This window comes from Ciconia boyciana, chromosome 4, assembly GCF_034638445.1.
Source record: "Ciconia boyciana chromosome 4, ASM3463844v1, whole genome shotgun sequence".
Taxonomy (NCBI): domain Eukaryota; kingdom Metazoa; phylum Chordata; class Aves; order Ciconiiformes; family Ciconiidae; genus Ciconia; species Ciconia boyciana.
The window spans coordinates 4,801,267-4,827,964 of NC_132937.1; the positions used below are offsets into that span (position 1 = coordinate 4,801,267).

Consider the following 26,698-nt stretch of genomic DNA (forward strand, 5'->3'; position numbering starts at 1 on the left):
AATTAAAATCTCAACCAACACTTTGGTACTTTAAGACAGCAGTCTAAGAGGTTTAAACCATCTATTCCTGTGCCTTTTCCACCCAGTGCACTCAGAATGGCCCTGCCTCATGTTATGCAGCTAATAAAAAAAAAAAAAAAAACCTGAAACAAGAGAATAATAAGTGGAATAATAAGACAATAATAAGGCGCCCGGGAATTAAGTAATTTAGTGTGCAAATCTAAACTCAGACTATTTATTAGTAGTGGTTTTAAGAGCTTCATGGAGCTTCCATCCCTTTCCCTGAGAGTAAATCAGTGTCAAGAAATTCTACCACCACACTGAGGTATACAGCACAGTTCTACATTTTCTCAGTTTCACCATGTTTCAGTGTTAAAGCGAGCTAAATAGTTTATCCACCTTCTTGACGTTTATTCCCTTTGAATTCTGTAAAATGAAGCCATTATGGATTGAAATTTATGGAACATGCTTATCTGCTATCCCCAGTGAACATTCTGTTAGGAAAAAACCTAACAGCCCAGTGTTTGAAGTGCTGCTGGTGTTAGTGCGGAACACTGCTAAGCAAGAGATGCATGCATCATATTAATGCGAGAGAATGCTGCACAGTACATCATCTAGTAACACATTTCCCATAGGGTGCCAAAGCATCTCTTGTAAAGGTCCTTTCCTGCTCTTACAGACAATAGCTTGTATAAACACAACTCATTTGAAAGATCAATATAATCCCCCCCACATTAAAATATTAGAAATGTTCATTTAATAAATATAATGAGAGTGGGTGAAGTACTAAGGTAATACTTCATTTCCTCACATCTAGTCTTAAATAGTTTGCCTTGGGAGCTAACTCTGGTTGCACTTTCTAAAAGTTATTTTCATAATGCTACCAGATACAGGTGAGTATAAAGTATTAAATTATCTGTTTCCTAGACTAAATGCTCATACAGCATATTTAAGTGCTCCAATAACTTTCCCCATGTTAGCAGTAAACAAATTTAAAACATTTCCTTCAAGAATACTTGCAAACTTGCCATAAGAATTACAATTAAATCATTGCTACTTTCACAAACAAGTACTGCAGAACTATTAGCAAAATCTTTTAAATTACATGCTTCTTCTAATAGCTATATTTTCTTCTCAGTTGTCTATCGGTCTACAGAGATTTCTTTTAAACGTCTTTTCAGCAAAATCTCTCCAGCTCTTCACTTGTTTTTACTGTCCTCTGAGCTCTACCTATAGGCAGTCTCCCTCCCCCCATTTTTTAAAAACTTGTTTTGTGGATAGTCTAACATAACTTAAGTACCAATTTTATACATCTTTGATTAATATAAACCTTTGTGAAGCCACAGTGAAACAGAGGCCTTATTGCATGGTCTGTAAGTTAGCAGAATCCTATGGAGGCTTTCCTAAAGGTGATACTTGCAAGGGGATACAATGATCCTTATTTCAGAGGACCCAGCATAACCATAAACATTTTAAGGCCCTTTATGCGCTAAATTGCTAAATACCTCAGGTTGCCATGTAGGATAGTTTAGATGTGTGTGTGTGCGTGTATAAAAAATATATATATAATATATATATTTTATATATATATGTATACACGCACACACACACATAAAAAATAAAAATTGGAGGTTTACATATGAGGAAACATTCTGTAATACTCTGGAGATCTGGGGGCAATAAATCCTCCGACCATCTCTATTAAGTTATTTTGTATGGGGAAAAATAAATAAAATTCCTTTTTGTTTAGAGTTACCTGCTGGTCTTCCTCTTTTAGGGCTTACTTTTGGAGTCACAGCCACTGCAGCTGCTACCACTGCAGCTTCCACAGCTTCAGCTTGTTTTTCGGCCTAATTTAAAGAAAGCAATTCACAAATTAAAACCATAGACCCTCTCCCCGTAAAGCAGCTATTTCTTACTTGCTTCCTAAAATATTGCATAAAATATATTTCTAAACCGCTAAAAAATAAAAAAACCCCTAGCTTAGTAGAGTAAGGATGCATAAAAAGCCCAATAGTTTCTGGATAAAAATTAATAAATATTTGGGACAAAGCACTCTGTTTATAAGGGGGAAAGTAAACCTTAAATGATTGTTGCAGTGGTCACTGGAAACGACTTGGAGCAATATGCTGCAATCATTCAGGTTTTATAACTCAACGGAAGAAACCCCACTGCTAAAATCCAGAAGAAGGATGTGAAAAGTTTTCTAGCAAACCAATACATTAGTGCTGGTTGGAGTGAAAGGAAGCTACAAGCTTGAACGTGCACGCTGCTGATGGCATGGTCCTGCAGTCAACACAAACTTCCTTTTCTTTTTTCCAGCACAAAAAGAATATTGGATTCCATCTTCTACACTTCCAAGGGCATTGAGTTTGGTACTGGTACCAGTAAAAAACTGTTTGGCTTACTATTTAGGAACGCCTGAATGGAATACAAATCAGATCCTAAATAACTGCAGTTCACAGCTTGGCATGTTGACTTGAGCTCAATTGGGGGGGGGACGGGGGGGACGACACAGTCCTCTCAAGGAGAGAAGCTGGCATCACTAACTGCTTCAGTCTTCCAAACTTCATCTACTGCTGAATGTGTATCAACACACCGAGATTCTAGTCTTATTCCAGGTCAATGAATTTTAAAATAAGACTTATGTCTAAAATTCTTTATATGGCTATTAATGTCGCTTTATTATTTTTCTAGAACATCAGGTGAAGAGAGAGAGCTTGAAAATCCAAAGGAATCTCTCTGAAAAGAAATTATGCCACTGGAGTATTTTTTTTTTCTTAAATACAAAATAAAAGTTATTAAGTTTTGCATTTGAAATCTATGGACCAAAAGTTTTAAAAATTTTATAAGCATAGTATTTTAATGTTAAATTTTGTGAAATAACAGCCCCTTTAATCTTCATTTGAAAAGTATTTAAATGCTTTGCTGATGGTTTTATCCAGTATTAATAAGCAATACACATCTCAAAATCCCATTCAGAAAACAGGAGACAGAGTTGTAGTATGTTTTAATCTGACTCCTGTATGTTTGTCCAGTTAATAGCAGGAAAGAGTGTAAATAGTTTTTCAACTGCTTAATTGCTTCATTTGTATAAAACATACTCTCTTCCAGTCATACTGACCTGTTAGTGTGTAGTTTTTCAACATGTGTCAGGATGGCTTTTTACTGTGCTTTGTACGAGTTGGAAACATTGTTTTTATAGCGGTTAATGTTAAAGTTTAATTTTGTTCTTGTAAAACATTGTACCAAGTGATGCTATGTACCAATTGTACCAATCTATGCTGCGTGAATTCTCATAGTATGCTTTTGGTATTATAGATGTCATACTAGGAAGAAATCTGGTGTTTTCACTGAACCTGTTGATGATGCACATTGGTCAGAAAACAGTCTTGAATGCTTTTTAAAAAAATTAAAGTCTTTAAGAATCAACTTCTTTGTATGAGTTTAATGTTTAAATTGTATAAATTAAGGCATTCATAAGGGCCATAACTGTTGGAATGTCTAAATCAAAGCTGTTAAGAAATTTTCCTTGGCATGAACTTGAGGGGTTTAGAACTTGGGTTTTCCAAAAAGAACCCTGTAAAGATTTCTGAAGGCAAGAAAGGAAGGAGACAGAGAAGTGCTACACTTGTAAAATCTCTCAGCCCTGCCCCCACTCTCGTGCAACACCCCCCCACCCCACTCCGCCCCCTTGTGCTCGCTCTCTTTCTCTCTGGCCCCCCTCTCTAACCCCTGTGCTGTCTCTGCTCCCTGTGCTCTCTGTCCTCCTCTGGTTGTCTTGGCCTACTGAGCTGACATCACTCGAATAACTAGACTGATGTTGGAGGCCCACTGTTTGACCTTCGGTATGTTGCTATGTAGTTGTTAGGGTTGTAACTTCTGTTAGATGAAGCACAATGAAGCAGGTGTTATAAAAAAACCACATAATTGGCAGAAATAGCAGAACTAAACTTATACAAGAATATTTGCCTGGCAACTCGCTACACCAATCAACAAGCGACAGTTAGAGCAGTCCAACAACAACTAAAGATGAAATAATCTGGAAGGTGCTCTCCACCTCATAAAACACATCCACCTCAGCCCAAAGAGGGGGCAGCATGACTCTGCCTTTGGGGATGCCTGGGACCATGCTCGTGCATGGCCAGAACAGACACCCTCAGCACCCTACTCCTCCCAACCTCTGACAACTGCTGCTCCTGTCAGCAAGGAAAGGGGAAGTAGAGATAGCCACTTTTCCTGTAACTTTGTAGTGTTCTTTGCATTAATAATCACTCTTTCACAAGGACAATAAATATCCAAACTCCTTCACACGGAACCAATTATTGCATAGTAATCAATGCATGCGTTTAGTCTGTCCAGACCTAAACAATGACATTACTAAAACTGCTGTCAGAAGTGGGATCCGAAGGAAGTTTTGGACTGTGAAAAGAGGATTGTACAGCTGTAGTGCAGCCAACAAATGTCCACAACGCAGAGACCACATACAGCTGCCAAATTAATTTGCCCGAGTGTAATCTTGTAGATCTTGAGGGTGGGCGCTTGGGGGTAAGAGTCTGGCAGGTAGTACGTTTAGTACTCCTACTTGAGGTAGGATAGCAGAAACATTTTGAAACTTGTTCTAACGTAAGAGCAAGGGAACCTGGGAAGTGACTCCTGAACCTCCAGTACCTGGATGGGATGAGGAATGGGTGCCTTTGGCTCAGTGCCTGGTTTGGATGCATCCTCCAGTGGCTTGGGAACTGAAACCCGAGCACACCAAGAGCCTGAAAGAATTGGCAGCCCAACTGGGAAAAGGCTTTAATGCCTTGTACTGGGTCTGGCTGGGCTGGAGTTAATTTTCTTCATAGCAGCCCTTATGGTGCTGTGCTTTACATTTGTGATTAAAACAGTGTTGATAACACGCCCATGTTTTAGCTATTGCTTAACAGTGCTTGCACAGCATCGAGGCCTTCTCTGTTTCTCACACTGCCGGCCCCCCTCCCTCCCCCCCCCGCCCCGCCAGGGAGTAGGCTGGGGGTGGACAAGAGGTTGGGAAGAGACACAGCCGGGACAGCTGACCCAAATTGACCAAAGGGAAATTCTATGCCATATAATGTCATGCTCAGCAATAAAAATGGGGGGGGGATGGGGAGGGGAGGGGGGAGTCTTTCCAAGGTAGCCGTTGCTTGGGGCATCGGTCTACCCATGGGAAGTGATTGCCTTTGCATCACGTGTTTTTTTCCTTTGTTTCCTTCATCTATTAAACTGTCTTTATCTCGACCGACAAGTTTTTTCTCAGTTTTGCTCTTCCAATTCTCTTCCCCATCTCTCGGGGGGGAGGGGGAGTGAGTGAGCAGCTGGTGGGTGCTTTGCTGCTGGCTGGGGTCAACCCACCACATGCCTACAAGGAAATGATGAAAAACGCACCACACTGATGTGGGGGTGCGCCTTTGCATGCTGGCCTCTTTTAGAATGGAGTTGCAAAGGCCAGCTGCGGGTGTGAGGAGCAGAGAGCCGAGCAGCTGTTCTAGAGCGCAGTAACGGCTTACTTAGCTGGAGTTGCCCCCTTAGTCCAAACTAGGCAATGGAAAAGGAAGGGAACAGAACAATTAATGCAAACGTGGGGGGGGGGGGGGGGAAATGACAGTGTCAGGGATCATGGTGGCCCATCCACCTCTGGGGGTAGGTACATTGGAAGAAGAGGAAGAAACCGAAACCATATTATCTTTACATAGTGCTGATTTCTGAGACTGTATTGGGTCTGGCTGGGATGGAGTTAACTTTCCCCATAGCAGCCCTCATAGTGCTGTGCTTTGTATTGGTAGCTAGAAAGAGGTTGGGAGGGGACATAGCCAGGACAGCTGACCCAAACTGACCAAAGGGATATTCCATACCATATGACATCGTGCTCAGCAATAAAAGCTAAGAGAAAGGGGGGGGGGGGCATTCGTTATTAAGGCATTTCTCTTCCAAAGCATACTGAGGCCCTACTTCCCAGGAAGTGGCTGGACATGGCCTGCTGATGGGAAGTAGAGAATAAATCTTTTGGGTTGTGGGTTTTTTTGCTTTGCTTCCGGGTGCGGCCTTTGCTTTCTTTCATTAAACTGCCTTTATCTCAACTCACCAGTTTTTCATCTTATTTTCTCCCCCTGTCCTGCTGAGGAGGGGGAGTGACAGAGTGGCTTGGTGGGCACCTGGCGGCCAGCCAAGTTCAACCCACCACAGAGACTTAAGGGCTGATTTTAAGCGGGGAGTATAAGAAAACCTGCTAACCTGGCTATTGAGGTTCTGGGATGTGGGCGCCAGTGGCTTAGAGCTAGATAACAGGGAGGCACCATGGTTGGGGGGCGTCTCTGTCCAATGATGGAGCTGTGGATTGTGCAACCAGATCTTGTGTTGCAACTAATCTGTGACATAGACTGCTTGCTGGGGCGAGAGGATGTGATTTACAGAAAGAGGACCTTCTGGATATGCGCATCCAGAAGTGGTGGCATATGGCTGAAGAAGGGATTCAGAGGTTAAGGGAATGAGCAGTAGTCAAAGTGGTGTATGGCATGTCAGACAGCCCACCTTTGATCGATCTGGACCAAGAGGGGGGTGACACAGGCCATTTGGAAGTGATTGGTTTGGGGGGGCCCCTCGGTTAGCCAGTACCATGGCTGGGATGATCTTAGGAACCAACCCCTTGGCCCTGGTGGGGGAAGTAGGTGATGCACTCCATCTGTGAAGTTTCTGCCTCCTCCCCTGTGAAGGCGTGGGTGGCCACCATGCGAGAACAAGGCGGCCCGGTGCCACCTGCTGATGGACTGAAGGAGCAGATGCCTCAGAGTGACCCACGGAGCTCTGTGGGCATGGCTGTAAGAGCAAGAGAAGGACATGGCCCGGTGGCATGGCACCAGGGAGTTGGCCACCCAGGTACATGAACTCCAACAGCAACAAAGGACATCCGCCAAGCCACAGCAGGCTGAGAATGGCCTCACGCCATCAGCCTCACCAGCGGAAGACTCCTCCTACACCTTTCTCCTGGAAGAACTGGCTCCGATAAGCCTCCCATAGGGAAGCCCTGCCCCCAGCCAGGTTGGGAAAAGGGATGATGAAGATGTTACAGAAGATAACAGGATTTACTGTGTGTGTCGTCCCCCCATCCTCCCCCTTTCCCTGAGCTTTTATTGCTGAGCGCAACGTCATATGGTATGGAATAGCCCTTTGGTCAGTTGGGGTCAGCTGTCCTGCTGTGTCCCCTCCCTTGCCCACTCTTGCCCACCCTCCAGCCTACTGGCCTTTTTTTGGGGGGGGAGAGCGGGGTTTGGAGAGACAGCCTTGATGCTGTGCAAACACTGTTCAGCTATAGCCAAAACATTAGTGTGTTAGCAACACTGTTTTAGCCACAAATGCAAAGCACAGCACCATACGGGGTGCTATGAAGAAAGTTAACTCCATCCCAGCCAGACCCAGTACACTGGCACTCCGGGCTCAAAGTCTGTAGGACCCTCCCCAGATCCAGACATCTCTGGCCCCTCCAACTACTGATGCTAGGACCCTCACTTGCTCCAGTAGCTGACACCACAGGCCAGGGGCGCCCACACCCTTGGTCTGACTCCAGTAGCTAGCACTAAATCCACTCACAGAGGTCTCACCAGTAGCTGACGCTTAGCCCTTGCAGCACACATACACAGGGGATAGGGCGTGAGATTACACAGAGAGAGAGTTAAGAAAAGATTTAATAAGAAGATAGGACAGACTGTAGTGATCAGGAGCAGGGCTCAGCCAGACAAGCGTACTGACCGGCCCCATTTTACATGCGACTGGCCCCTTTTATACCCTTTTCTGTCTACCCTCCTCTTTGTTCCTCCCTGCTCCCCCTTCCCTTGGACATTGTCTCATCAGCTGGAATAGTCCCACCGACCCCCTCCTGGACCCCCTCCTGGACCCACAGGTTTGCATCCTTATCAGTTGCAAAGTCCTGGGTTTGCCTGCAGTTCCTTGATAGCCCATCAATTAGTGTGAATGACCGGGTTTGTTTCTGGTTATCGTCTTTGTTAATGCTAATTGGTCAGATTTTATGACTCTGTGTATTTGTCTCCCTCCCTTTCCTTATCATGCACCTGAAAAATAAACATTTTCACACCCTACATATCCTTACCAATTAGGGTGACTAACCAGGTTTGTTCTTATCAGAACCTCCCTTATCATGTGTTGGTCAGGTTTGTCTCTGTATATTCTTGTTTATGGCTCCTTTGACCAGATACCCTTAAAGGAGCAGACACTCTCCTTCCACATACCCTTATGCAAATGATGCCTGAAGCAGTCTTGTAAGAGTTTCACCCGGCTATCGAAATATTCAGGCTATTTGAACTATTCAAAGATAGTATTCTTATGACCAAGTATCAAGTTTAAGGGTAAAATTTATTACTGTGTGTATGTTTTCTGAGTCTATTTTATTGTTGTTGCCTGAAGAGAAGGGCTCTTGCAAAAAGTGAAAATAAGGAGAGAAAGTGAGACTAAAAAATTTAGTGAAATTTAAAAAACCTAACTTTTCTATCTTGTGAAAAGCTGTTAAACAGTATGTAGAATAACCTCTTAAATGTTACCTTCCATCCTTTGAGGAAGGCTATACTTCCACCTTTTCTCTAACAGTGTTAAGTTTATCATGCATACTACGGTCTGTGGCATTAGGAGTATCAGCTTTTGTCATCTGCGTGCCACTTAACTGAACATGTATCACAACAGTGTAATTCAAGCACTACTGGACAGTGTAACATAAAGGAATTTGTCATTTGAGAAGAAAAGGCTTTTATACTCTTAACAGCATATCATCCAGATTAATTGTTAGCTCTTATTAGTAAAGTAGAACGATGTTGAAAGCTTCCCAATTGTCTTTACTAAAACTCCTTTCCAATAACTTAAGACAGTTTTAAAAAAAAAACATATAAGAGAAGAATGCCTGAAGCACAAGGAAGTGAGGCTCCTTTGACCAGATACCCTTAAAGGAACAGACACTCTCCTTCCACATACCCCTATAGACACACCTTTGATACCTCAACTACCTGGTGTCTCAGAGGGAGAGTCAGTAGTAGGACTGCTACAGTCATCACCTCAGTCGGTGCCAGTGGCAACCCAAATGGTACACCGACAGCAATATCGGACCAAAAGGGATTTGCTCGGTCCCATATACAGTCTTATCAAAGAGCTTGAAAGTCAAGGGGTGGTTACTTGAACCCATTCATCCTTCAACAGGCCCATTTGGCCAGTGTGAAAACACAACAGGGAGATCAACCATAGACTACTGAGGTTTGAATGAAGTAGCACCACCCTTGAGTGCAGCAGTAGCAGATATGCTAGAACTACAGCATGAACCTGAAGCAAAGAATGCTGCCTGGCATGAGACCATTGACATAGTTAATGTGTTTTTTCTCAATTCCCCTGACACCTGAGTGTAAATGACAGTTTACTGCCTATACTGGGAAAGGAGTACAATACACCTGGAACTGTCTGCCACAAGGATGGAAGCATAGTCCCATGTGGTAGATTGACCTTGGCTGACTGCCAGATGCCCACCCAGCCGCTCTCTCACTACCCCTCCTCAACAGGACTGGGGGAGAAAACAAGATGAAAAAGCTCGTGGGTCGAGACAAAGACACTTGCTAATCACCACCACAGGCAAAACAGACTCAACTTGGGGAAAATTAATTTAATTTATTGCCAATTAAAATAGATTTGGATGGTGAGAAACAAACACAAACATTAAAACAACAGCTTCCCTCCCCTTCTCCCCTCTTTTCCCAGGCTCAACTTCACTCCTTCATTCCCAGCTCCTCTACCTCCCTTCCCTCCCCCTCCCCCGCCCCACAGAGTGGCGCAGGGGGGATGGGGAACGGGAGGTTCATAACAGTTCCTCTCTGCCACTCCTTCCTCCTCACACTTTTCCCCTACTCCAGCATGGGTCCTCTCCACGGGCTGCAGACCTTCAGGAAAAAAAATCTGCTCCAACATGGATTCTCCACAGGCCACAGTTCCTGCCAGGAGAACCTGATCCTGCATGAGCTCCTCCACGGGCTGCAGTTCCTTCAGGAAATATCCACCTGCTCTGGTGTGGTCCTCTCCATGCACTGCAAGGATATATCTGCTCCACTGTGGTCTCTTCCACGGGCTGCAGGGGAATATCTTCTCTGGTGCCTGGAGCACCTCCTCCCCCTCTTTCTTCACTGACCTTGGTATTTGCAGTGATGTTTCTCGCACTTTTTTTTCCCCACACTGCCATGTGGTGTTTTACCCTTTCTTACGTGTTTTCACAGAGGTGCCACCAGCTTCGCTGATTGGCTCAGCTTTGGCCTGTTGCCAAGCTGGCTGGAACCAGCTGTATCCGGCACAGGGCAGCCCCTTGCCTCTTCTCACAGAGACCACCCCTGCAGCCCCCCCACTACCAAAACCTTGCCATGTAAACCCAATACACCCCACCATCTGTCACAGATTTATACAAAAGGTTTTGAAAGAGGGCAACGCCCCAGATCACTTACAGTACATTGATGACATCATAGTATGGGGAAACACCACCCAAGAGGTATATAGCAAAGGCAAACTGATCACTGAAATTTTACCAAATGCAGGATTTGCGATCAAGAGGAATAAGGACCTGCACCAAGAAATAAATTTTCTGGGTGTCAAATGGCAAGATGGGTGCCATCTCATTCCTATTGACATGATTGACAAGACTGTGGCAATGGCACCACCAACCAATAAAAAGGAAACACAAATGTTTCTTGGAATGGTAGCATTTTGGCAAATGCACATCCACAGATACAGTCAGCTTGTGAACCCACTGTATGTACCAAGTCACCAGAAAAGAGAACTCATTTGAGTGGGGAACCGAGCAACAACAAGCCTTTGACCAGGTAAACCAAGAAGCAGCACATGCGGTTACCCTGGGGCCCATCAGAACCAGTCCAAATGTCCAAAACGTACTATACACATCAGCAGGGGACAAAACAGGCCAGTGGGGTTTATGGCAGAAAGCACTAGGAGAGACCAGAGGAGGACCCCTTGGATTCTGGAGCCGAGGCTATCAAGCTGCTGACGAAAACTATATCCCGATGGAAAAAGAAATATTAGCCACCTATGAGGGAATGTAGGCAGCATCTGAAGCGGTGGGGACAGAATCACAACTGCTGCTGGCACCTTGGCTACCAGTATTTCACTGGATGCTGAAAGGAGAAATGCCCTCGACTCATCATGTGGCAAGTGCTACCTGGAGTAAATGGACAGCCCTGATTACCCAGTGGGCTCAGAGACGTCCCGGGCCTGAGAGAAGAGCTGATGGAATGGCCTGAAAAATCGTGATTTTGGGGTCTCACCCAGGGTATTCCCACATGCTCAAGAAGCCTCAGGATATGACAAGCTATCTGAAGAAGAGTGCCAATATGCCCTGTTCACTGACAGCTCTTGACGAATTATTGGCAATCAGAGAAGACAGAAACCTGCCATTTGGAATCCTGTCCAATGGGTGATAAAAACGGATGAAGGCGAAGGACAATTGAGTCAGTTCGCTGAAGTTCAAGCCATAAGAATGGCCATCGATGTATCATTACAGAGGAAATAGCCCAGGTTATACTTGTATAGTGACTCCTGGATGGTGGCCAACGCCCTCTGGGGCTGATTTGCACAGCGGAAACAGAGGAAGTGACAGCGACAAGGAAAACCTATTTGGATGGCTAACTTGAGGGAAAACATCGCACAGGATTTGGAAAAACTTCATGTGCCAGTGTGACACGTCGCTGCGTGTACTAGGTCTGGCTGGGATGGAGTTAATTTTCTTCATAGCAGCCCCTATGGTGCTGTGCTTTAAATTTGTGACCAAAACAGCGTTGATAATACATCGATGGTTTAGCTATTGCTGAACAGTGCTTACACGGTGTTGTAACCAGATGTAACTAAAATTATTAGTTTGTTCTGTTGCAACTAAGCAACATAGAGATAGGAGCGGGGTAGGCAATGCTTTAATGTTGTGTTTGTACACCTATGGCTATGGATATGTTACTATGCCCAAAGACAATTGGACAAGGAGTAGTACAGACATGCTGCTATGTTCCCAGTACAGCCCCAGCCCATCTTGACAATGAGTCGAGGGGCAGTTAGAATAATTGGTTTGTGTTAAGGGTGCCAAATCACTGTTAGGGACCATGCACCATGAAGAAGGGAAGCAAGTTACATAAGCAAGGCGATATTGCGCATGCCCAGAAGAAGGGGCCAACTAAAGGACACACCTGTACGACCACCAAGGACCACCAGAGACCCCCACGGAAGCCCCTCGGAGCTCAAGGACGCATGCGTAATGACCACGCAAATATGATAATTAGTTCTGGGAAATAGAATGAATATGCATGATCATTCCGGGAAATTTGGTGCATATGTATGTAATTGGACAATATAAGTTTCGTCTGATGTAACCTGCAGTATGCACGCTAGGTGGAACGATGCCCCGTGCATCCGGCGCCGTAATAAAGAATGCCTGCTTCTTAATGCTACATTGGTGTTAAGGAGTTTGATTCCCAATTTCGGTGACAGTTTTGGCGACCCAGATGGGACCCTGCTTCTGAATTTCGACGGATCCGAGGGATTGCAGGACCTCCAGCCGGCACCAAGGGATTCTCGGGGAGAACCTCCGATCCCCGGACCGAAGAATTCTGAGCAAGATCTCCTGGAACAAGGTAATAAGGCATTCTTCTAACGGGTAACAGAGCTCTAGGTAGGACGTGGGTTAGAGTCCCACTAAAGCCTGCTCGTAAGGCACGGCAAAAGCTACGCAGGGTTGGGCTAAAGAGGTACCTCGGTTGGTTAGTCTCTGCTAGGCGAAAGCCTGTGGAGCCGGGCCCAAGGGGGAGTCTTCAACGGGGGGTTGAAGTCTCCAAGGTTGGGATTTCCGGCAGGGGGCTGGAATCCCAGAGGGAGCTCCAACAAGGGTTGGGGTCCCTCTGACTAGTGCCTGTGATTGATAGTGCACAATCACAACCACTAGTCTTTTGGGAGATGGGTACATTTCCGAGTAAAAAAAACCCCATCCCGCAAAGAACACCTTTGGGATGTATTTTAAAACACTGGAAAGATCTGGGGGGTGATCCTTTGACTCGGAAACAATTAATTGAATATTGTAATCATTGGTGGCCATTGTATACTTTGGATAGTGAGGGAAAATGGCCAAAGAATAGTACATTGCGATATAATACCATCTTGCAATTAATGTTATTTTGCAAAAGGGAAGGTAAATGGGATGAAATACCTTATGAGGTATTTATTTTTCGCTTTGAGAAATCATCCGGAGTGGCAAAAACAGTGTGGGATTATCCCGTAAGATTTTATGGTATTGACTTTGGAAAAAAACAGGGAAGGAATAAGAGTTTAAGATGATGTTGCTCTGCCTGTAGCATTGGAAATGGGAATGTCCCAAAGTGAGAGAATTGGATCCTTCGCTACAGGCTATTAAGTTGATGACTCTGAATGATGAGGACTGAAGGAGACCAGGGGAGTCAACCCCGGCTGAATCCCTGGTTACATTAAAGCTGGGGAATGATGAAGTAGAATGTTTAGTTGATACAGGGGCAACATAGTCGGTATTAAATATATGCAAAGGGGGGTTTAGTCATAAAACTATAAGTGTTGTTGGGGGAGCAGGGCAGAAGGAAAACCGGCCGTTTTTACAACCTTTGAAATTCAAACTGGGAAAGCAATGAGTAACTCATCAATTTTTGTATAGGCCAGAATGTCCATCATCTTCGTTAGGAAGAGATATATTGAGTAAATTGAATGCACAAAATAATTTTTAAAAAATGGGGAGACTCAGCTGTTAATACCCGAATCAAAAGCTGTGGAAGCGAGAATTTTTATGTTACAGAACACACCAAGACCAAAGGAAGAAATTCCTGCCGAAGTGGAGGATGCAGTAACACCCTTGGTATGGGCTAGTGGAATCCCAGGTCGGTCTAATTGGCGGAACCAGTAAAGGTTGTTCTAAAATCTGGAACTAAACCGGTAAGACAAAACCAGTATCCTATTAAGTGGGAAGCTAGAAAGGGGTTGGAAGAATTAATAACAAAATTTTCAAATTATGGATTATTGATAGAGTGTGAATCAGAATATAACACCCCGATATTGCCAGTGAAAAAGCAGAATGGCAAGGAACAAGGAATATAGGCTAGTTCAAGATTTAAGAGCCGTGAATCAGATTGTTCAAGACATTCACCTGGTAGTAGCTAACCCATATACCTTGCTGACATCTTTAAAAGAAAAACATAAGTGGTTTACTGTACTTGATCTCAAGGATGCTTTCTTCTGCATGCCTCTAGACAAAGATAGCCGGGCATATTTGCCTTTGAATGGGAAAGCCCCACCACTGGACGCAAGACACAACTCACCTGGACGGTGCTACCTCAAGGGTTCAAAAATAGTCCTACAATATTTGCTAATCAATTGGCAAAGGAATTGGAAGTGTGGAAAAAAGAAAATTCAGAAGGAATAATATTGCAGTATGTAGATGACATCTTGATAGCAGCAGAGACTCGAGAGGACTGTTTACAAGTGACCATCAGCTTGCTGAATTTTTTTGGAACAAGCAGGATACCGAGTATCAAAAAACAAGGCCCAGACTGGGAAAGAGACTGTGATATATTTAGGCTTTGAAATTTCGCAAGGACAAAGAAGATTGGGAGCAGGCAGAAAGGAAGCAATTTGTCAAGTTCCAGAACCCAGAACGATATGGGAATTGCGGACATTTTTGGGTATGGTCGGGTGGTGTCGATTGTGGATCCTCAATTATGCAGCTTTGAAAGGATCCCAGGAGAATCACCTGTTGTGGACACCTGAGTGTCGGACAGCTTTTAAAAAGCTGAAGGCGGCTTTGATGTCCGCACCTGCGTTAGGACTCCCGGATTTAGCAAAGCCTTTGAATTGTTTGTACATGAGCGACAACATCTTGCTCTGGGTGTGTTGACTCAAAAATTAGGAACCTGGAAACGGGCCGTTGGGTATTTTTCTAAGCAATTGGATAATGTCAGCAAGGGATGGCCTGGATGTTTGCGAGCGGTGGCAGCAACTGTACTCTTAATCCAAGAAGCAAGGAAATTAACCATGGGGCAGAAAATTACGGTTTACGTCCCACATATGGTAGTTTCTGTCTTGGAGCAAAAAGGGGGGCATTGGCTGTCCCCGAGCCGCATGCTCAAATACCAGGTCACTCTCTTGGAACAGGACGATGTGGAACTTAAAACTACAACAGCAGTGAACCCGGCAATGTTTTTGAGCTCGGAAATGGGTGAGTCTTTACACCATGATTGTTTGCAAACTATTGAACAGGTATATGCTAGCAGACAGGACCTGAAGGACGAACCGTTGCCTAATCCTGATTTGGAGCTGTTTACGGATGGAAGCAGTTTTGTCCGAGATGGAAAAACGGATGGCGGGGTATGCAGTGGTTACCACCACCCAAGTGATGAAAGCTGAAGCTCTCCCTGTGAATACATCAGCACAGAAAGCAGATTCACACACATGGAGCTATCTGGAAGGAGAGAGGACTGTTGTCAGCTCAAGGATCGCCCATTAAATATAAGGAAGAAATTCTCCAACTCCTCCAGGACATCCAGCAAGTAGTGGTAATGCATCGTAAAGCACATCAATTTGGACAAACCGTGGTAAGTGTGGGCAACCGATTGGCTGATAAAACTGCTAGAGAGGCAGCGTAGCAAAGCATCCTTGCCCTGGTACCAGTAAAACAGGTAAAACTTCCAACCCCGAAACCAAACTATGGTAAGTTGGATAGATTATTGGCAGAACAGTTGAGAGCAGTAGAAAATGAGGATGGATGGTGGGTAACATCCACCCGACGAGTCATAGTTACCCCACAAATAATGATAAAAATAGCAGAGGAAAAACAGAGAAACACATGGGGGAATTGAAGCGATGATTGTGGATTTACAGAAATCAAGATTGCTGTGTGCACATCCCAAATGTTACAGCTGCTTTGAATGAACAAATAGATGATACGAAGAGGGTGTCACAACAGACTCAAGGTTTAAGGAGTGAAATGCAAACAAATGGGTTAGGCCAAATTTTGGGACATTTTGGATTTCCTCTTAAAGGATGGATAACTGAGTTGTTACAGACACTAATCATTTTGCTTACAGTTGTTTTGGTGATTTGTTTGGTTTATCAATGTTTAAAGAAAATGTTGACACAGAAATCAGTGATGAAGCATCGTACACCAATGCCGGGAGAGGAGCCACCTGCTTATGTTGAGATATGAAAGATTATGAGTGGAAGTACTGAAAAGATGATTATTTCAAAACTTCCAAAGGGGGGAAATGTAAGCAGATGTAACTAAAATGATTAGTTTGTTCTGTTGCAACTAAGCAACATAGAGATAGGAGCAGGGTAGACAATATTTTAATATTGTGTTTGTACACCTATGGCTATGGATATGCTACTATGCCCAAAGACAATTGGACGAGGAGTAGTACGGACATGCTGCTATGTTCCCAGTACAGCCCCAGCCCATCTTGACAACGAGTCGAGGGTAGTTAGAATAATTGGTTTGTGTTAAGGGTGCCAAATCATTGTTAGGGACCATGCACCATGAAGAAGGGAAGCAAGTTACATAAGCAAGGCGGGATTGCGCATGCCCAGAAGAAGGGGCCAACTAAAGGACACACCTGTACGACCACCAAGGACCACCAGAGACCCCCACGGAAGCCCCTCGGAGCTCAGGGACGCATGCGTAATGACCACGCAAATATGATAATTAGTTCTGGGAAATAGAATGAATATGCATGATCATTCCGGGAAATTTGATGCATATGTATGTAATTGGACAATATAAGTTTCGGCTGATGTAACCTGCGGTATGCACGCTAGGTGGAACGATGCCCCGTGCATCCGGCGCCGTAATAAAGAATGCCTGCTTCTTAATACTACATTGGTGTTAAGGAGTTTGATTCCCGATTTTGGTGACAGTGTCAAGGCCTTCTCTGTTTCTCACTCTGGCCTCCCTGGGGAGTAGGCTGGGGGTGGGCAAGAGGTTGGGAGGGGACACAGCCGGGACAGCTGACCTGAATTGACCAAAGAGTTATTCCATACCGTATAACATAATTGTCCTGGTTTCGGCTGGGATAGAGTTAATTGTCTTCCTAGTAGCTAATATAGTGCTGTGGTTTGGATTTAGGATGAGAATAATGTTGATAACACACTGATGTCTTAGTTGTTGCTAAGTAATGTTCACACTAGTGAAGGACTTTTCAGCTTCCCATGCTCTGCCAGGTGCACAAGAAGCTGGGAGGGGGCACAGCCAGGACAGCTGACCCCAACTGACCAAAGGGCTATTCCATACCATATGACGTCATGCTCAGTATATAAATTGGGGGGAGTTGGCTGGGGGGCAGCGATTGCTGCTTGGGAACTGGCTGGGAGTCGGTCAGCGTGTGGTGAGCAGTTGCATCACTTGTTTGTTTGCATCTCTCTTGTTGTTTTCCATTTGATTACAATCTTTTTTTTTTTTTTCCAATTATTAAACTGTTCTTATCTCAACCCACAAGTTTTCGTAATTTTGCTCTTCCGATTCTCTCCCCCATCGGGGGGAGGGTGAGCGAGCAGCTGTGTGGTGCTTAGTTGCCGACTGAAGCTAAACCACGACAGACATGCTCAGCAATAAAAGTCGGGGGGACGGAGTCTTTCCAAAGTAGCCGTTGCTTGGGAACTGGCTGGGCATCGGTCTGCTGGTGGTGAGTGATTGCTTTTGCATCACTTTTTTTTTGTTACTTTCTCCCCCCCGCCCCTTCTTAAACTATCTTTATCTCGACCCACAAGTTTTCTCACTTTGGCCCTTCCAATTATCTCCCACATCTCTTGGGGGGGGGAAGTGAGCGAGCAACTGGGTAGGGGCTTACCTGCCAGCTGGGGTCAACCCACCACAGTCCTTTTTGGCACCCAACGTGGGGCTTGAGGGGTTTGAGATAACAACAGATTTGACCGTAGCATGCTAGATGGAATTTACAGTTGTTATACCTGTTTAGCTGTGTTGACTTAACATTGACTTAATTTGTTGACTTAACATGTTGACTTAACATTGACTTAACATGTTGACTTAATTTTTCTCGACACTGGTTTATTTGTTCCCTTACCTGCTCCATGGCATACTTCCTCTCTTGCTGTACATCAAATCTGAGGGCTTGTTAAAGGCTGGTTTTGGCTTCTGCAGTTTGCTGTGCTGTTTATCACTTTGTTATGTTTTGCCTGGCAGAGTTATGATAAAAGCACTGGCCTTGAGCCTAATCATGTATTTGGGCCCTGCATTGCTGCTGTCCCAGTACTTCGGGAACCATCTGGTGGAGAGAATTACACCTTTTTCCTCTTCTCCGAGAGCCAATTTGTGGAGGAAACAAAAAATGGCACCTTCCCCTTCTTCTCCTGTGGGGTAGATGTTTTCTGCCTTGTTACAATGGCTCTTCAGTTTCTTTAACATCCTTGGGTAATCAGAATGCTCATATTGGTGTGTGTCAATGTCGTGGTTTAACCCTGGCTGGCAACTAAGCACCACACAGCCGCTCCCTCACTCCCCTCGGTGGGATGGGGGAGAGAATTGGAAGAGCAAAAGTAAGAAAACTCAAGGGTTGAGATAAAAACAGTTTAATAGGTAAAGCAAAAGCCACGCACACAAGCAAAGCAAAGCAAGGAATTCATTCACCGCTTCCCATTGGCAGGCGGGTGTTTAGAGTCATCTCCAGGAAAGCAGGGCTCTGCTTTCTTAAATTAAAAAATTAACTCTAATTAACTCTAATTAACTCTAAATTAAAAATTAACTCCATCCCAGCCAAAATCGGTACAGTCAAGAATCTGTTTCCAGCTTTTCCGGAAAAAGCAAAGTTAGCCAACTATTTAGGAATATCACACAGGGATGTGCCCTGATGCAGTCTGATCATGGGTGGCAAGGTGCGTGGGAGAATATGGGCAGGTAGCTAGAGCAGTTTTCAGCCCCGATGGTCTGGGACTTCACTCCTGAACAAGTGTGGAATCCTGATTAAGTAACAGCACACTTGAAAAAAGGATGCCCTGGCTATGCCAAAGAGACACAACTTCTCGCACTGTGCTGGGGCCTGGCCTATGCCTACCGAGCCACTGTTCAGCACCCTCAAGGGGCGAGAGGGTCTCTGGATCTGAAGACATACAAACAGACACTGTGGCTAAACCAGAGACCCAACCCTCAACTGTCACTCCTATAGTCAAGAAGAAACAATGGAAAGGGAAGCCAACTCGGTTAGTAAGGGAGGAAGAAGCTTCTCCTAAGAGGGAGCAGGAGAGGAAGAATCAGAAGAGGCCGCCTGTTCTGCAGCAGAGCAGTCACAAGAACAGGAGGGGGAAGAGACAGAAATCATAAACGAGTCAGAAACCACCCGGTCCCTATCCCTGAGTGAGCTGCGAGATATGCAGAAAGATTTCGGCCATCATCCAGGCGAGCAAATTATCACCTGGTTGCTCCGATGATGGGATACTGGGGCCAACAGTCAGGAATTAGAGGGCAAGGAAGCCCAGCAGCTGGGATCCTTCGCTAGGGACCGGGATATCGACAAAGGGATTGGAAGAGGGGCAATAATCCACAGCCTCTGGAGGCAGCTCCTGTCGAGCGTGAAGGCAAGGTATCCCCTCAAGGAAGATCTTGTAAACTACCAAGGCAAGTGGACCACCACTGAGGGAAGTACCCAGTATCTGAGGGAATAAGCAGCGGTGGAGGTGATCTACAGCAACCTGGACAACGACCAGGGATCCAAAGACCTGGATGAAGTCCAGTGCATGTGGTCCATGTGGCGGAAGTTTGTATGGAGTGCACCAACGTCATATGCCAATACCCTGGTGATAATGGATTGGACAGACATCGAGGCACCAACTGTGGCTAGACTGGCCTGCCTTTCTCTTCTCAAGGGAAAGGGTACTGTGGGAGCACGCCTCATGCCACTCTGTGGTTCTATCTGCGTCACCACAGGGAGGACATGAGGAAGTGGGACGGTGCACCTACCTCGAACCTAGAAGATCAGGTAAGTGGCTTGCGAGGAAAAACAGCGGCCAAAAAGGGTCCATCCAGGAAGGTTACTGCTCTGGTTGCTGTTGAGCAATTCCTAGGCAGAGTAGAAGGGCTGATCCTCCTTCTGATCCTAACGAAGGGACCTCCAGTTTGCAGTTACAGGAGTCAGGTAATGAACACTCCGACCAGGAACAGAAGGGCCCTGCCTCTGGCCAGGTGGAGGAAAGGGACAATTGGGTTTATTGGCCTGTATGGATTTGATGGCCTGGCACATCGGACCCACGGGAGTATAAGGCTCTGGTGGACACCAGTGCACAGCGTGCCCTAATGCCATCGGGGTTCAAGGGGACAGAACCCATCTGGATTTCTGGAGTGACGGGGGATGCCAACAGTTGTCTGTATTGGAGGCTGGGGTGAGCCTAACAGGGGACAAGTGGCAGAAGCATCGTATTGTGACCAGCCTGGAGTCTCCGTGCATCCTTGGCATAGACTACCTCAGGAGTGGGTACTTCAAAGACCCAAAAGGGTACCAGTGGGCCTTTGGTGTAGCTGCCGGGGATACAGATAAGATTAAACAGGTGTCTCCCTTGCCCAGCCTCTTGGAGGATCCCTCCGTTGTGGGCTTGCTGTGGGTCGAAGAACAGCAGGTGTCGATTGCTACCATGATGGTGCACCGGCAGCAATATCGCACCAACCGAGACTCCCTGGTTCCCATCCATGAGTTTTTTTGCCATCGACTGGAGAACCAAGGAGTCATCAGCAAGACTTGCTCACCCTTTAATAGTCCCATATGGCCAGTGCAAAAGTCTGACGGAGGGTGGAGGCTGACAGTGGACTACAGTGGCCTGAACAAAGTCACGCTGTTGTTGAGTGCTGCCATACCGGACATGCTAGAACTCCAATATGAACTGGAGTCAAAGGTGGCCAAGTGGTATGCCTCAACTGATATTGCCAATGCGTTTTTCTCGATCCCTTTGGCAGCAGAGTGCAGACCACAGTTTGCTTTCATGTGGTGGAGGGGTGGCCAATACACCTGGAATCGACTGCTCCATTTGCCATGGACTGATCCAGACCGCACTGGAACAGGGTGCACCTCAACACTTGCAATACATTGATGACATCGTCGCATGGCTCAACACAGCAGAGGAAGTGTTTGTGTTTCCTTCTGAAAGCTGGTTTTGCTGTAAAACAATGCAAAGTCAAAGGACCCGCACAGGAGATCCAGTTTTTAGGAAAAAAAAGAAGGCAAGATGGGCATCGTCATATCCCAATGGATGTGATCAATGAGATAACAGCCATGTCCCCACCAGATAACAAAAAAGAAACACAAGCTTTCCTAGGCGTTGTGGGTTTCTGGAGAATGCATATTCCAGGTTACAGTCAGATTGTGAGCCCTCTCTGTCAAGTGACCTGAAAGAAGAATGGTTTTGGATGGGGCCCTGAGCAGGGACAAGCCTTTGAACAGATTAAACAGGAAATTGTTCATGCGGTAGCCCTTGGGATGGTTTGGACAGGACAAGCTGTGAGAAACGTGCTTTACAGCACAGCCGGGGAGCATGGCCCCACCTGGAGCCTCTGGCGGAAAGCACCAGGGGAGACTCGAGGTCAATGTTTTGGAGCTGAGGATACAGAGGATCTGAGGCCTGATACACTCCGACTGAAAAAGAGATACTAGCAGCATATGAAGGGATTTCAAGCCCATGTCCCACAGTGCCCATGTCCCAAAGGCAAGTGCCACTGAAGAACAAATCAGCAACCATCAAGTGGACCAAGCTGCTCAGATTGCCACAATCGACAAAGACCTGGACTGGGAACATAAAGAGGAACTATTTGTAGCTCGATGGGCTCATGAAACCTCAGGACATATAGGATGAGATGTCACCTATAGCTGGCCAAGAGACCGAGGGGTGGACTTGTCTAAAGATTCTATTATATAAATAACAAAGGACTGAAATTTGTGCATTAGTGAAAAAGCTAAACAACAAAAAAATATTGAGGCATGGAAGATGACATTTAAACCACCAATTTGGAGATGCGTGGCAAGTAGACTACATTGGACCTTTGTGCCAGGACTACTAGGGGGCGTTGACAGGTCCTAGCCATGGTAGAAATGACTACAGGCTGGATGGAGACTTACCCAGTGACCCATGTCACTGCTAAAAGCACAGTAGTAGGTCTCAAAAAACAAATTTTGTGGAGACATGGTACACCTGAAAGAATTGAGTCTGACAATGGCTGTCATTTCAAAAATGAAATGATAAAGTTAGGAACAGCTGAACATGGAACTGACTGGATATACCGTATTCCCTATTATCCCCAGGCCTTGGGAAAGGTAGAATGGCATAATGGACTCCTGAAAACCATGCTACAAGCCCAGGGAAAAAGAGATATGAGAAACTGGGATGTTCATTTGGCAGAAGCCACTTGGCTTGTAAACACTGGAGAGGCATCATCCCAACCAGGCCCAGGCCAGGCTAGACCTGTGTTACCTCCCTAAGTCCGACTCTCCCCTTTTAGATTGGAGGCTTGAGACATAGCTGATCGAGATGGTTATATTTACTGATTAAGCGACACACCTTTAAAAAGCTAATAATATCTTAGTTGGCTAACAAACTCACCACTATTATTAGTAATATTAGTACACAATTATATCACTGCAAGTAATATTGAGTTACGATTCTATTGCTTATTAGTAGTATCATTATTGATACACAGTTATATTACTATAAAGAAAACTTATAAAACACACACATAAGTGCTATTAAGTTCCAATTCTATTGCCTTTCCTCCTGCACTTAGTAGTAAGGCACAAGTCTATCCCTCCATACAAGTTTATTCCTTCTTACTCCATCCTCCCACACCAAGTCTTCCGGACATAGGCCTGATGGAGAGTCCAGCAGGTTGTCCAAGGGGTTCCCTCCAATGTCCTGGGGAGCTTGGGTCTGCAGGTGAGCTTCACCACCGTCTGTAGGCCTCTGCACTTCTACCGTTGCAAAATCCCCCGGTTCTTTGTCCTCCACCTGATTTTATACCTTATTCCCCATTTTTTCTTTTCCTGAACACACCTTTTAACCACCCCTGTAACCTCCTTTTCTCCACCCAAACACATCCTAAACAAACAACCCACCCCTAATTACTTTTTCCTCACTGGTCCCAATTCTGTTACATCTGTACCCAAATTTGGTGTTTCCGACACTGTTACCTAGGCAATTTTGGCCTAATATGGTATTACGGTATTACTGATACAGTTACCTAGATGAAGGTGGCCTTGCATCCCAAGACTCCTGTACTGGGTCTGGCTGGGATGGAGTTAATTTTCTTCATAGCAGCTTGTATGGTGCTGTGTTTTAGATTTGTGACCAAAACAATGCTGATAACACACCAATGTTTTAGCTATTGCTGAACAGTGGTTGCACAGCATCAAGGCCTTCTCTGTTTCTCACTCTGCCCGTGCCCCCCCCCCGGTGAACAGATCGGGGTGCATAAGAGGTTGGGAGGGGACACAACCAGGACAGCTGACCCAAACTAAACAAAGAGATATTCCATGCTGTATAATGTCATGCTCAGTAATAAAATGGAGAGGAGAGGGGTTTAGGTAGGTTAGCCATCTTTTGCTCAGGAACTGGCTGGGCATTGGTCTACCCATGGGACGTGTTGAGTGATTGCCTTTGTATCACTTGTTTTATTTTGTTTTCTTCCTCTCTTCTTCCACTTCTCCTTTGCTTATTAATTTTTATCTCGACCCATGAGTTTTCTTGCTTTTACTCTTCTTTTCCTCTTCCCCGTCCCACTGGGGTGGAGGTTGGGGAGCGAGCAAGTGGCTGTGTGGTGCTTAGCTGCCTACTGGGGTTAACCTAAAACAACTCCCTTCTGACTTCTGACTGGTCCATGCTGGTTATATTTGGTTTCCATTATATGCTTTTTGGACAGAATTATCTTACTTTAGCCTTGATACCCCTACGTACTCCTAATTAAGCACAAGCAGTTTGCATATAGAGCAACGACATAACCCAGTTAGTGCTCACACCATACTTCTGCCCTTGAAGAGTTTTCATCACACCTCTGGTTCCCATCAGAGGCCTTACCTAGTTTTGAAGCCTAATATTCCAGTGGGACCTCTTGCTCACAGCCTGTCAGAACAGTAGCTGGAGATAAGGTTCCGATCGTGACAGGCCACGATTGGATAGGAAACATGCTTGTTTGGGCTGTCACCCCCTTAGGGAAAGGGAAAACATGGGGGTGGGGGGATGGGGGTGGTAGTGTTTGCACATGGGCCAGGACATAAAGCATGAGTAATATTACTGTCGTGGTTTAACCCGAGGAAAACAACAAGAGAGAGAGAGAGAGAGAGAAACAAAACCCAGGGGAAAAAAAACAAGTGATGCAACCGCTCACCACCCGCCGACCGATGCCTAGCCAGTCCTCGAGCAGCGATCGCTCCCCCCTGGCCAACCCCCCCCCAGTTTATATACTGATGTTGTGGTTTAGCCCCAGTTGGCAATTAAGTACCACACAGCCGCTTGCTCACCCTCCCCCCTCGGTGGGATGGGGGAGAGAATCAGAAGAGCAAAAGTAAGAAAACTCATGGGTTGAGATAAGAACAGTTTAATAAGTGGAACAAAATAATAATAATAATAAATTGTAATGAGAAGGAAAACAACAAGAGAGCGAGAGAGGAACAAAACCCAAGGGGAAAAAAAACCCAGTGATACAACTGCACACCACCCGCCGACCGACGCCCCACCAGTCCCTGAGCAGCGACCGTTACCCCCGGCCAACTCCCCCCAGCTTTATATACTGAGCATGACGTCATATGGTATGGAATAGCCCTTTGGCCAGTTTGGATCAGCTATCCTGGCTGTGCCCCCTCCCAGTTTCTTGTGCGCCTGGCAGAGCAGGGGAAGCTGAAAAGTCCTTGACCAGTGTAAACACCACTTAGCAACAGCCAAAACATCAGGGTGTTATCAACATTATTCTCATACTAAAATCCAAGCCACAGCACTATACCAGCTACTAGGAAGAAAATTTACTCTATCCCAGCCGAAACCAGGACAATTACCAGGACAATTACAAAACAAAAATTAAATGTGTACCTACACACACAGTGACTGTAATTAACTCCCTGTGATCCTCATTATACACAGGAAGATGAGCCCTATTTTGGTATGGACAGCAGTCTGGACTTTGACCTTAACAGTGGCACAAACAACCACCCCCCCAGTGCTGGTCGCAAGCTACCACGCCACCGTGGAATGAGAGGGAATCATATGAAATGACCCGTAACCGTTGTGGTTTAACCCCGGCTGGCAACTAAGCACCACACAGCCGCTCGCTCACTCCCCCACAGTGGGATGGGGAAGAGAATCGGAAGGGTACAAGTGCAAAAACTCGATGGTTGAGATAAAGACAGTTCAATAGGGAAAGCAAAAGCCGCGCACGCAAGCAAAGCAAAGCAAGGAATTCATCCACTACTTCCCATTGGCAGGCGGGTGTTCAGCAATCTCCAGGAAAGCAGGGCTCCCTCACGCGTAACGGTTACTTGGGAAGACAAACGCCATCGCTCCGAATGTCCCCCCTTCCTTCTTCTTCCCCAGCTTTATATAGTGAGCATGATGTCATATGGTATGGAATAGCCCTTTGGTCAGTTGGGGTCAGCTGTCCCGGCTGTGCCCCCTCCCAACTTCTTGTGCACCTGGCAGAGCATGGGAAGTTGAAAAGTCCTTGACCAGTGTAAACATTACTTAGCAACAACTAAAACATCAGTGTGTTATCAACACTGTTTTCAGCACAAATCCAAAACATAGCCCCATACTAGCTACTATAAAGAAAATTAACTCTATCCCAGCCAAAACCAGCACAGTAACAAAAAAAAATATTGGAGGATTCACGGTATGGTAGGAAAATGAAGGGGAATGTGTTACTGTATAATAATCCCTAATGATAATACAACCCAGTTAACTCAGAATAGCAGCCAGAGCGGAGCAGGTAAAAATGAAGCCTGGTATGTAGGCTATATTAGTGAACATAAAGGACTTCTCACCAGTATGATGACTAGACTTAATTGGACCACCAACTTCACAAGTATTTATAAATGTACCCAAAACAATCTAAGATTAGAATTTAAATATGAGACCCTATCTAATGGAAGAAACACAAACCAACACTAGTGAATTAACCTCAATATTACCTTGGCAAAGAACATGGTGAACCCCACAATTTGTAACACCACCCTCTGATATGTTTACCAAAGGCAAGTGGCAAACTTTACTTGAGTAATCCACTAAGAGAAAGAGTACCACGTCAAGTGGGACTGGAATGTAAATTGACACAATACCACCTGTGCACCTTTCATTATAAGGATTCAACGTGCCATGTTCCCTGAACAAGGCATCCACAGAAGAACTAAGAGAGACGTATTAGGAATGCTAAGACTTGGAGGAGTTGCCCTAAATACCATGGATATCCAAGCCCTCCAAGCCCAGTTGCAACTGGTTGGACAACTAACCTCTCAGTGCCTTGAGGGGCTAGCTAAAGCTGCTATCTGATTAGAAATGGCTCACCTCCAATTGCACTGAATAGAAAGACAGACCTGGGAAGTCATGAAAAACATATCTAAGACTATTTCTACTGGTGTTCAGAATGACTCTTTGGACACTACCTGCC

At 45.4% G+C, this 26,698-nt stretch overlaps 1 protein-coding gene across 1 annotated transcript in view; it reads right to left on the bottom strand.

Moving 5' to 3' along the window:
- Positions 1–26,698, bottom strand: part of LOC140650760 (lens epithelium-derived growth factor-like) — a 111,219-nt gene that overhangs the window by 39,010 nt on the left and 45,511 nt on the right. Inside the window, exon 8 of the mRNA XM_072859490.1 lies at positions 1,757–1,850. Within this exon, the coding sequence (XP_072715591.1) occupies positions 1,757–1,850 (94 nt within the window). The remainder of the gene's footprint in view (positions 1–1,756; positions 1,851–26,698) is intronic.